At 41.4% G+C, this 12485-nt stretch overlaps 1 protein-coding gene across 2 annotated transcripts in view; it reads right to left on the bottom strand.

Moving 5' to 3' along the window:
- Window positions 1-2513: 2513 nt before the first annotated feature.
- EPHA4 (EPH receptor A4) overlaps window positions 2514-12485 on the bottom strand; it is a 142084-nt gene continuing 132112 nt past the window's right edge. The window contains exons 16-18 of one of the 2 annotated variants that reach the window (XM_055345290.1): window positions 10378-10533; window positions 9093-10040; window positions 2514-5018 (exon numbers count right to left, since the gene is read on the bottom strand). In XM_055345290.1, coding sequence (XP_055201265.1) covers window positions 9926-10040; window positions 10378-10533 — 271 coding nt within the window. In that variant the 3' untranslated portion in view covers window positions 2514-5018; window positions 9093-9925. The remainder of the gene's footprint in view (window positions 5019-9092; window positions 10041-10377; window positions 10534-12485) is intronic. The other variant, XM_055345291.1, reaches the window with a different exon arrangement.

The following is a 12485-nucleotide window of genomic DNA, read 5'->3' on the forward strand; positions in this document are numbered from 1 at the left end:
AAAATGCAAGCCCTTTCCAAACCTGGCCATCAAGCCTTCAACACCATTGTCCACCTTCTCTTAAGTAGTGGCCATAGATGCCACGTGTTGAACATGACAGCCTCACAGGAGGGAAATTTAGATCCCAGTCACTGCTTGCAGAATTGCCAGAAAGATCCTCTGGATCTTCATCGGGATATGATGTTTGCCAGAAACAACACTTAGTGTGTTAAGTAAACACTGAAAATATGGGGTCATTTATTACAGAAGCTACCCTTCATTACCATAAATAACACAAAAAACTCATATTACGCTGCGTTGAAATCAATCTCAAAATTGTTAAGATTACATGTGGCCGTTTTGAAACCACTCAGCAAGCTCCTTGTAGAAAATGTAGGGGCCACTGCTTCACTGGTCAATATGGTGGTTAATTTCCTAAGAACCTGTCATGGGGGGCCCAGATTAAACATTATTTCTGGTTGTGTCCGTAACATTGTCTCTGGATGAGACCAGCACTGAAATTGGTAGATTCAGTACAGTGCCCTCCCCAGGTGGGTGGGCATCATCCGAGAATGATAGGCAGAGAAAGGTGGAATTCCCCTCTTTTGTTTCCTGCTTAACTGTCTGAGCTAGAACATCCTCTCCTGCCCACAGACTGAGACTTAGGCCATTGGACTTGTATTGAACTACACCACTGACTTTCCTGGGTCTCTAACTTGCAGATAGTGGGGCTTCTCAACTTCCATAAATGCATGAGACAATTCCTCATTAAAAAAAAAAATCTCTATAGCTCCGTCTATTTATAGATCTAGATATATCTGTAATGCAGTTGACTTTCTATCTTGCTAAACAAGGTGGGACAGAAAATACTAAGCCTAGTCGGCCTCAAATCACAAAAACATTATCAACTACTCTACTTATTAATATAGCTGATTCTAGAGCGGTATTTAACTAAAAAAACAAGCACAAAATAACCAGACGTAACCCAGATTCTTTTTTATTTCAAGGTCTATGTTTTAAAATATCTCTGGTAACACTAAACCGCGTGCTCTCATTCTGAAGCCAGCTGCTCTTATGGGCTTTAGTTAAAACACTGTAATAAGTCTTGAGACTGATTTTCAATTAACAGGGGCTCAGTCAATTGACAGTTTGTTTAATGAAATGGTATAATGATGGGAGCATTCATCCTTAAAACCATGGCTCTTATGATTTTTGTATTCCACATTCATTTAGAATTTGATAAAATTTTGGAACTTTCTCCCCATCAAAATACACATATATAATCATTAGCATTTACACCATGTTTTAGGGATACTCTTGGACCCGTTGGAACCCCAGTGTCTTCTCAAGGATCCAACAATCCAGGATTAAAAGCCTGTGGTAAGGATGGGTAGCTCGTCACTTGGATCATGAGCAAAGATATTAGGGTATAAGACTGCAGATGTTGGAGAAGACATGTTCCACCACTAAAAATGCTCTTGAGAATACTGTGGTTCCCTCTTATCTGTAGGAGATATTCTGAGACCCCCAGGGGATACCTGAAACCAGATAATACCAAACTCCATATATACTATTTTTTCCCAATAAAAACATACCGACGAGAAAGTTTATTTATAAATTAGACACAGTAAGATGTTAACAATAATAATAAAATGGAATGATGTAACAATATACTATAATAAAAATTACGTGGATACAGTCCCTTACTCTCTCAAAATGTCTTATTGTGCTGTATTCACTCTTCTTGTGATGGTATTGGGATGATAAAATACCTAGGTGATGAAGCGAGGTGAGTGATATAGGCGCTGTGACATAATGTTAGGTTACTATTGATCTCCTGATGCTACACCAGGTGGGTCATTTGCTTCCAGACCGTGGTTGACTATGGGTAACTGAGACCACAGATAAGGGGGAGGGGACCATGGTAGTTACCATTTGCTGAGTTCTGGGGAGATGTTAGACACAGTGCTGAAGTTCTAATATATTTAGTCTTCATAAAGGTTTGTGGGGGGTCTGGGTGGCTTAGTTGGTTAAGCATCTGACTCTTGATTTTGGCTCAGGACGTGACCTCATGCATCAGGCTCTATGCTCAGTGTGGAGTCTGCTGGAGATTCTCTCTTCCTCTCCACCACTCATGCTCTCTCTCTCTCTCAGATGCATCTTCAAAAAAAAAAAAAGTTTGTGGTATTATAATTGCCATTGTACAAACAAGGAAATGGGCAAAAGGAAGTTAAGAAACTTGCCCTAAATTGCATGATCGGTAGTAAGCAGGAGAGCCTAAATTCCGACCAGAGATCGTAGTCTTAATTACACTGGGATTATATACAGGATCTTCTAGAACCGAAGTCTGATTTGCTGATGTGTTGTTCTCAAGGGCAAGGGCTATTCAGAAGTCAATGCTTTTTATCCTCTAACTAAACACACTCGATTAGAATTTAAGTTTGTGTCCTAACCAAATGACAACCAAGAATTAATTCATTTAGAAACAGCATGCATATGGAGAAATTATTGAAAGGAGACAACTAGATTCCAGGTCTGTATACGGCAACTACTTTATTATTTTCAAATGCAAACTCTTTGCATTTAGTTTGCTATTTTACAATTTTACAAACTAGGTATAAAAGACCATAAATAAATGACATAAGTTATGTGTACCTAAAGTTCATGAAGGGAAGAAAAATACCTTGACAAAATAAAACAAAATAGAAAATCTATGTCTAACTCAAGAGATTGCTCAAATTTCGGAACATGTATGAACCAAGCAATGTTCTGTTAATTTCCTTTTCGGTATGAACTAAATTATAATATGCCTTATACATTCTAATTTTAACCACAGTCCTTGCATATTCCAACATACTTGGATACAAAAAATAAATGCACTCTTCAGTGTGTATCAATGCTTGATGTTTTGGAGAATGTTAAATAAGTGAAAATATTGCTTCTAGAACTTTCCTTTATTGGTCAGAATTTGAGTGTCTTCAGACAAATATTGAGGCTATAAGCGTGTATGGATTAATACACATATCCTTCACAGATTGAATACAAGAGTTCTCAAAACACACACACCAGCAGTGTAGTGAGCACAACCTGTCTTTAAAATAACTTCTTAAACACACCAGAACATTTCATCCATGACTGTTAAAAATAATTTGGGGCCAGCAGACACATGGTGAAGCTACTTGATTTGGTGCAGGGGAACAGCTTAATGCTGCCTACATGGAAGATCTGAGCAAGACTGAGCATCCGAACTCACTAGGCCAGCACTCGCTTAGGGGGCTAGATAGAGTCCCTGAAGTCGGCCTCCTGCCCTGACCTCTGGGGAAAGATGACCAGCTCAGAGATTCAACCTCATTCTTTATACATATTTTTCAGGCATCAATGCATAGGCACATCCCTTTAAAAATATATTAAAGTCCCCAAAAAGGGGTGAATTAACTTTGTCACTCTGGCATAGCTATAAGAATACAATGCCACACACCCTGTCAGAATGTAATAAATATTTATGGATGATTTTTCTCTACTTAGTCAACAACATAGGGTTCAGAATCTTTTTTTTTTTCCCATTTTTTTTTTCCCTGATTTGATGTTATAGCTTATGTGATTGGCCACAGTTTCTGCAACCATAGCTTAGAATAAGCAAGGCAGCCACTCAGATTATGAAAAATGGCAGTATGTTGGCTGGAGTTTGGTATACGTTTCCTATCAGAACTGACTCTTCACGCACCGGACCTCGGATTCTAGAAGGCTAAGGGCCATAGGAGTTAGCTGCATATTGATAACTGTAGAACTCTTCCTGTAAATCGGGAACCTGAAAAACGCTTGAGGACATTTAATCCCAACTACGCTAACCTCAAGAGTCACTGGCATGTATTTTTCTGTGACATTGAGAGACAAAGTATTAATCCAGGACACATCATCTCAAAGCTGACATACGCGTCTACGTTCATCTCCGAAAGTATATGAATTGCATATATTTTGTTCGCATTCAACGAGTCCATTTATGCAGGAAAACAAAGGCTGCTTCTATTCCATTTGGGGTTACCAAATTCCATCCCCTGATCTCTCTCCATCAAGAAACTGGTGATTCAGATGAGAAGTTCAATCAGAATTGGTGATTTGGATGACGGGTTGTCACCTGAATGGACTGATACTCTAAAATTACCCACTGCCAAGGTGAAAATGCCTCCATCCAAAGCTGTAGAATTCCTTATTAAGGTTAGTGTGGCAGCTACAAAATTACACTTATAGATACAGGACATTTACCATTTCCGGGCTGTCTTTCTAAGGGGACGGGTGCGGTCTCCAGGCCCACTACTCTCTCATGTGGCTCTTCATCTCAGAACTCTGGCGGGAAGCCAGAACTCTCCAGGTGTAGCATTCCACAACATTCACAGGCAGTTCGAAGCATGAGGTTATCCACTCGCACGCACAGACACCCGTGTACACGCACACTCACACCTATGTACACACATCAAAAGAGATAGTCAGCTCATATTTAGTCTAGGAAAAAAATATATTTATATCACGGCAATGGCACACCCTGGGTAAAATGTTACTTCAGCAATGCATATCAGAGGCAGCTCATGGGAACTGGCTTTGTTTCGTGTGGTGGCACCTAACCTGGTGTCCGTGGTAAAACCTGTAGCCTTCGGTCACTCGCTGCCACACCAAGGCAGCAGTGACGTCCAGGAATGAGATATGGAAATACATATAAATAAAACCACAAGGAGTTTAGGAACAAGGGCTCTGCAGAGCTGGTGCCGCGAGACAGTACATTCCGCAATGCAACTGGAGAACACGCGCTAAACTGTGCACGTTTGCTGTTTCTTTCACTGGGAAAGCAGGTTCGAACGTCACACATTTATTCTTTTCAGGTATGGGTCTTGTTTCATCAGTGTCTTTGCTCCAGGGTTGGCTGAGCAGAAGCAGAAGAAACACATTTCGAAGGGACTGGGGCGGGGGGGGGGGGTGTTGTCTTCTTCTGTGGGCTTTGAAATCAACAGGAAGGTCTGTGAGGCCAAGATAGCGGAATCTACTCCCTGTAGAGAAAAGAACAAGATTTTAGACAAAACAGCAGCCAGTGTTGCCAAGCCAGTTGTCAGCCCATATTGCAAGGAAGAAGAAAAGCACATAGATGTTGGTGTGGCTCGGGACGAAGTAGTTGAGGAGGGAAGCATGTGAGTTCTTGCTTTCCTCCTCTGAAAAATGACAACTATAGTAGCAACAAGAACAAATAATTATAACAACTCGAGGCAGGTACCATCTTACCGCTACCATGTGATGGGGCCATCAGATCATAGCAAAGCTGAGCAACCTGCTCATGGTCCCGTCCTACCTACACTGTAAAGGGGCAAAGCTTGGACTAGAACTCACAAAGTCTGAGTCTACAGCCACTCCTACCCACTACGTGAACAAGCTCTCTGTGAAATGAAAATCCTCACTTGGGGGACTTGTGCCAGAGGAGAAAGGCTTAGAGTTGGTACAAGGATGTAAAAGGCAGATTGTACTACTGGGAAAGGCCCAGATGCTAGCATTCCGCCTTTCCAGAAAGGGAAATTATGTATCTTGGGGACAAATCTGGAAACACCACTATCTGCCAATATTCAATGACATGACTGAGACACGCAAACCAAGAAATAAAAAGCATTGGATGTTTTTCCTAAAAAGTAACTTCTAACAAATGAGAGTATCTAGTAAAGGACTCATATGAGCTGCATGTAACAGGCACGGAGAGGGAGCATCGGGGCCACGGCACAGGGAGATGCTTGGCATGCCAGTGAGTAAGGCTTTGGGGGCTCAAGCCCACCAAGACCTAGTCAGTCTCAACTGTCCCATCAGTCTAGAGCAGAACAAGATCAGCACGACACAATGGAATCGTCGTGGCTCCTCGCTGTCCTCTCAATAATCAACGTGAACCAAAATTTCAATAAACAATTGCTCTTCTTTCCTTTGTGACAACAGACCACCAAGATCGCTTCGGGCACAGTACCTGCCACCCCAATGGGTGTGTTTGGCAGCAGATGACCTCAGGTAGAGAGCAAGGATCAAGATTAGAATGTATCTCTACAGACAGGTTTGCTTATTCTGTACATATGTGTGAGCTAGAAATCAGATTTAGTTTCTTGGAGGTACATAACCATTATTTAGACTTGTCGGAAATAGGAGAGAGAGAAATCAGGTTTTCTTATAAAATGTTCAGACAGAGATTACTTTCTTAAGCAATCCAAAATTCCAAATGTGGGTAAGGTTATAAACTACCACGCCCCTCAAGAAGCCATTTGTCAACACCATTCATTTTGATAATTATGAAGAGAACAAAATAAAAGGACCTGGATCTACTTTTCCAGCTCTGACTTCTCTAGAAATTAGTAAGTCTATCACACGCAGTGTTTGAAACCCGACTTTGCAGGCCTCACACCAGGCAGGCATGTATTTACATGCAGGACATGGAGAACACGAGTAGGACCTTAGCGCTGGTGGAGCACAATCAACACCAGATGGACATGCACACTTTTTTGAAGATGACTTTGTTTTGCTGCTAGAAATCCCATTTTTAGAGGAGAGAGAGGAGTCCCTGAAACATGTCTGTCCCCTGTCAGTTTACCAGTACTCTTCTTCACTAAACGTCTGGATATGAATATACGTACGTTACGACAGCAGTTCGTAACAGGAAGTGGGCTATTTGGGGACTCGTTGTGGATATCAAAAGGGTTGGATGTGTGAAAGGAGAAGTGTGGGAATGTGAAGGATTATATCTAGTTGGTGCCAGAATATTCTAGAGTGGAGAAAAATAAACCTTTGCTCCTTTGAATTCAGACAACTCCTTATTGGTGGGGAGCTGCTTGAACAAAGACCAAAGCGTGTGGTCTATGCAGCATAATGAGATAAAGATGTGACTTTCGTTATGACTAAATAAACAGAACATGGTTCCTTTGAACCCGTTGTGAAAACATCAAAGTGTCTCTACCATCCAGTCTTTTCATTACAACGGGGTCTCGCCCGTGCGTTTCATTCTTTACAATTATAAAATAACAATGTCATGAACTTCAAGGCTAAATGACAAAGGAGTATTGGATAGGTCTGGCACCTTCTGTAGAGAAAAATGTTTAAATCAAACCCTCATAAGTCTGCTCAAAAGTGAAGCAGCTTCATCTGCATGGCTCCTACCACTGAACTTCATTTCACCCCACTCCGGTGTGTCACAATACAACACTGGGGTTTGCAAGCGAAAGGTGGATGAGTAGTAACACTTGGAAAACCTTGGAGGAAGAGTACACCTTCCTCCTGTGAAGTTCAGTGCATTCTACATAAGAGCATTTCATATACACTTACAATAACACCATGGGTTAGGAAAGGTGTTATTATTTAAGTATCATTATCTCTATAGGTGGAGGGACTGAATTATAAAAAAACATGGAGTGAATTTCTCAGTGTCAACATCTTAGTTGGCCTTAGAACCCACAGCTGTCTAGATGCCAGAGCCTGGCTCCATGTCCTGGGAAACAATGCAACGTTCTTTGTGTCCTCCCATTCATTCCTCTTAGAAAATGTGTAACTTCACAGAAGCAGTCGAGTTTCACTTTCTACTGCTACTGGATATGATTTCAGGTGCTTTTTTGCCCTTTCCCCTGGCCTGGACTCTAACTCATACAATGGGTTAAAGTCAAGATTCAAAAGGCAACAACCTTTGACTATAGTAAGATTACGGTCCTTGCCTGATTATTCTGCGTGTACACCATGATCGTGCCATAATGTCCAGCATTAACTTGTTAGGGTACCTTACAGCTGACACACACTCTCTCTCTTTTGAAGTGTTTTGGTTTGGGTATGTTCAGTGTGTAGAAAAATACCTCATCTTACTCTGTTGCCCTGAAGAAAGCAAGACTTCTAATTATTCGATGTGTGCAAGGAAATACTCTTGACTTCCAAGATAATGCCATAATGGTATCTTATTTGAACTGGTCCATGGAGATTGAAAACAAAGTACTCCACAGCTTTCCTGAAGGAAAGATATATATATCTTTATTTATTTTTTTTTTTTTGCAGCAAGCCAAAAAAAAAAATAAAAAAAAAACAAAAACATTTACATTTGTCAACTTTGAACATGAATATCCAGAACTCTTAGGGTCCAGGAAAAGTGGTGATAGAACAAAAATTGTTGGAGTAGTTTAAAAAAAAAAAAACAAATTTTACATTCCTTCGGAACAGAAAAGCTTTTACAACCAATGTTCCAAAAAGGTTTTTAGTAAACTGTCATGATTTGACAGCATCAAATTGAACATGCCTTGCTCTATAAGAAATAGCTTTCAGAATAAAACCGGAGGGTGGGGGGAAGGTCATTAAAATCAGCTAAGCTTGTGTTTAAAAGTGGTGAAAATGGAAAAGTTTAAGGAGTTGAAATCTGTCCAGTCAAAAAAGTTATGTTGTTTGTTTCTACTAGGAATAAACCAAGCCATTTAATTCATATCTCAAGAAGAAAATTCGGTGTTAAAATAGAAGCATCTAAGGCTAATGGTCTCTATGGATGAGAAGCATGTTTTCCAGGAGGTCACATTCTGATAATGAGGAATGAGTCCAGGGGAATTCCAAGTGTTACTATTGACTTCTAGGTAAATCCTCCCTGGCTGACCCTGTTTGTGCAACGGCTGCTGGAACAGGACAGAACTTAAGAAGAGTGGACAGATTTTCCAGTGCTTCTCAATTGCAGCGGAGTCTCCAAAGAGTGAGGCATGACCCAAGGTTAGATGTGATGAGCTGCTACCCAACAGATACTCAGTAAATATCTGTGGCATGAATGGAGGACGCCCAAGGGCAAGAGGAACTCTGTGTGAGAGAAAGCACGGCCAGCGGGGGGCAAGGTGCCACGTTCCCAAACCTGACTTCATATGGTTCCTAATTCACTTCTTCTCGGAAGAAGAGCAGGAAAGCCACCCTGGTTTCCATACTGGTCTCTTCTCCCGTTGTCAAGAGAGGACCAAACTCCTGAAAGAACCCCAAACTAAACGGTGGACAGGAAAGGATATTTATTGGACAGTGTTTCAAATTAGATCGAATGAAAAAAACGAGTTTTCATCAGGGAGAGATTCATTGCTGGAATTTTTTTTTGGCCTTACCTTATAGGTTTGGGTTTGCTTCTGTAAAGGAGAGAAGTGTCAAAGTTCCCTATTCAAGATTGTCATGGTCCACTATCCATAAGGTAGTTACAGTAAGTCTGTAGAGTCCCCAAATATGACTTTATATGGCACAGGCTCAGGCCCAAAGAAACAGACCTTGTTTGTCCAGTGAGGGGGAGGTGCTTGGGTTTTTTTTTTATTATTATTATTATCAATTATCATTATTATTATTTTAAATCCACTTTCCTTTTCTTTCCAGCCCCTTATGTCATCATAAGCCACCAGGTGGCCTGAGCACTGAAGGAGCAACACTGATGAGCCAGGTGGTTTTTCACCTCATTGTTCCCCGCGGTAGGAACCAAGCCTTAAAAGCTCCAACTGAGTCCTTCCCCAACGTTCCTGGGCATGGCATTCGTTCCAGTGAAAGCAGGAGGACGGTCCTTGCCGCCACAAACACAACACTGCAGTTGTAACTCCCAATGGAGAGAAGATCAAGGATGTCTCAGAGAAGCTCAGCGTCTGGCAGCAAAGGCGGCATCAAAACTCGGAGGTGGTGTTCTATTTATATAGGGACGTGTATTTTACAAACTGGTGATGGACGGAGCACTTCTGAGAAACAATTTGTTCCAGGTCTAATTCAAACGACGGCTGTCATTTCTGTAAGCCCCACGGTTCCGGCGATCCGGATGCCGAGCAACGCTGCCGGGATATTTTTTTTTTTTCTCCTTTAATTTCAGAGGGCGAAGACGAAGTAAAAAAAGTGCAGTTCTTCAATTAAAGTGCATGGATGAGGTAAACTAATTTCAAGAGTTTCGAGTTTAGTCAGTACTGGCTCAGACGGGAACCATCCTGCCGTGGATCTGTTGCATTTGGGTTCTCATCGCCTGGACGCTGCTCAAAATCTTGTTCTGGTGTGTGACGGCCGTGATGCCGATCCTCGCCAGGTCCCTGCAGGTCAGGGGAGAAAAAAGAGGGAGAGGAGACAGTTGGGAGCGGGGCAGGAGCTCGCGTCCGGGCTTCATGCAGACACACATTTGAAATCAGCCACAATCCATACAGCACAAGGCAGGTGTATTAGGATGTTTAATTAAGCAATCGAATGCGACAATGTAGGTGCTTTAGAGGCTGTGTAAAATTATATTCAATCTAAATGAAAGGCATTCCAGTTTTTTCTTTTTTTCTTTTTTTTAAATGAGTAGGATGATAATGCAGCTCAAAGCAAAAAAAAAGAAAAATACTATTAAATCTAGATTTACCCTTTGGTGTTACATCGCTGAGTACTTACTCCTGGTTCATGTGCACTACAGCCTCTAGTGTGGTATAACCAGCAGCCGTGAAGTTATCCTTATATCGGTCCATTTTAATGGCCTGGAGCCAATCGCCCACTGATACCACGGCGGAGAATTCAGGGGAGCTTGGGTCCAACAAGGCAGTGTTAGGTCTGGCGATGGGATGAGAAAGTGTAGATAGAAGGACTATCAGTGAGATGGCAAGACTCGGAGGTCGGATGGCCTAAGACAGGCACTGACATGCCAAGGGCAGGATTTTTTAGAGGGACTACCTATCGTCCCATGTCACCATGTGTTTTTTGGCCCTGGATTTCACAAAGTTGCTAAGTGCATGTTATCAATCGCTGGATCTGTTCTTAATTCCACTTCCCACGTTTGTTTTATGTGGACCTCTTAGTACACGAATGATCACACAGGTCTCTTAATATCCTAGCCTGGGGTAAAGATCGCAGGAGACCTGGTGGCGGAAACTGGTTCAGGCTTTGCAGGAAGAGTGCGGTCCCTGCCAGCCCTGCCTATTACATACTTCAGGACAGCAGCCATGGAAACCCTAGCGAAGTGTGAGTAAGGCAAATTGTGAGCTTGCAACTCGCCAGGCCTGATGAAGTGGGAAAAAACAGCAAGAGTTCAAGTCCAGCATGCTCCCAGCTAGGTTCGCAGGCAGGTTCAGCGCCTCCAGACAGACCTGGGACAGCAGGGAGTTCATGCCCTCTCGAATCAGCCCATGCCTGACCAGCACGTGTGCCAAGAGGGGAAGGAAGGACGGCCACTTTGATCACCGCTTGGATTGCGGAATGTGCTCGTATTCCCTTGCTGGGGCTCTTATACAGTCATTCCAGTGAATTCTGAGCACTTCTTATTAAGTTATTTGTGTGTACATTTCTCAGGCCAGGTGTTTAATGTTAGGTCATCGTCAAGAGTGGCTACAGTTCAAGGCAGGGATTTTGCTGTTCCTCACGACACCGACAGATGAGCAAGTGTCTGTTTACGGGAGCATTTGTTAAGAGAATTATACTCATCTTCATCATCAAACTACTTAGTAATCATTGAGGGTATTTTATATTACCTTTACTTTAATCACCTGTACAGAGACATCGCTGGTCATTTAGTTAAATGTTCCTGAACTACCGTTTCCCTAGAAATTATGGAATGTGGTTATCTTAACATTTGACCTAATTTTCATCCTGAGACTGTTGCTAGAATAAAAATATTAAATCAGAATATCATCACCACTGAATTTTTGGCCAAAAAATTATTTTCTTGTGGAAACAAAATTAAGGCACTGTTAATGTCTTGATTAATTTTCTATGTAGCAGAATTAAGCCAATGCCCTTGTTTATTTTATAGTTTTTACTTATTCCTTTGATTGGTATCACTTCTTTCTTATATAACTGCTTTAACAAAGATTTATCAATCGTTTTTGTGTCCACATAGTAGCTTGCTTTTGTGATCTTTTATGTACATTATTTCAATTAAGTTTCTGAGTAAAACTGAGTAAAGTTTTTATGACGAGAATAATCAGGATTTAATTCTTCCCCCAATAACAAGTGTCACCACACAGAATTTTAGGCTTTAGTGTTAATGTTAATAAATACCATTTATCATGAGACAAAGACCAATAGTTTGCATTTCTAACTTTAAGCCAAGAGCATTAATAGGGCAACATGTAGGCTCTAGGTACCTGACAAGGTCAAAATGACCTTAGGATGAAAATATCCTCGTTTCATATCAATTAACTCTAAGGGTCATTCTTAAGCTTGTTCTGGAAGTCTTTGTAGTTTCTGTGGAACACCAGGACATTTGCCTAATTTTGTGCTGAATCACATACAATGTTATACTACATCCCATTATCAGCAAGCGGTACTAAGCATCAAAGCTTCTGAAGTACCATCAGTGAGAAAAATTTAGAATTGAGAGGAGTATATCCAATAACTCAATTTGTTCTGCATCATGGTACAAAGCACACATAATGCAATATTAGTAACTGAAGAGTTTATGCTAACAGGAGAAGCACCAAGTACCAATAACTGGCCTCAGGACCCTCAAACAAAATTTACGGGATTTGGAGCCAGAGATTCAAAAGCTGAAGGAAGTTCACCTTGGA

Source organism: Nyctereutes procyonoides, unplaced genomic scaffold (assembly GCF_905146905.1).
Source record: "Nyctereutes procyonoides isolate TBG_1078 unplaced genomic scaffold, NYPRO_anot_genome, whole genome shotgun sequence".
NCBI lineage: Eukaryota > Metazoa > Chordata > Mammalia > Carnivora > Canidae > Nyctereutes > Nyctereutes procyonoides.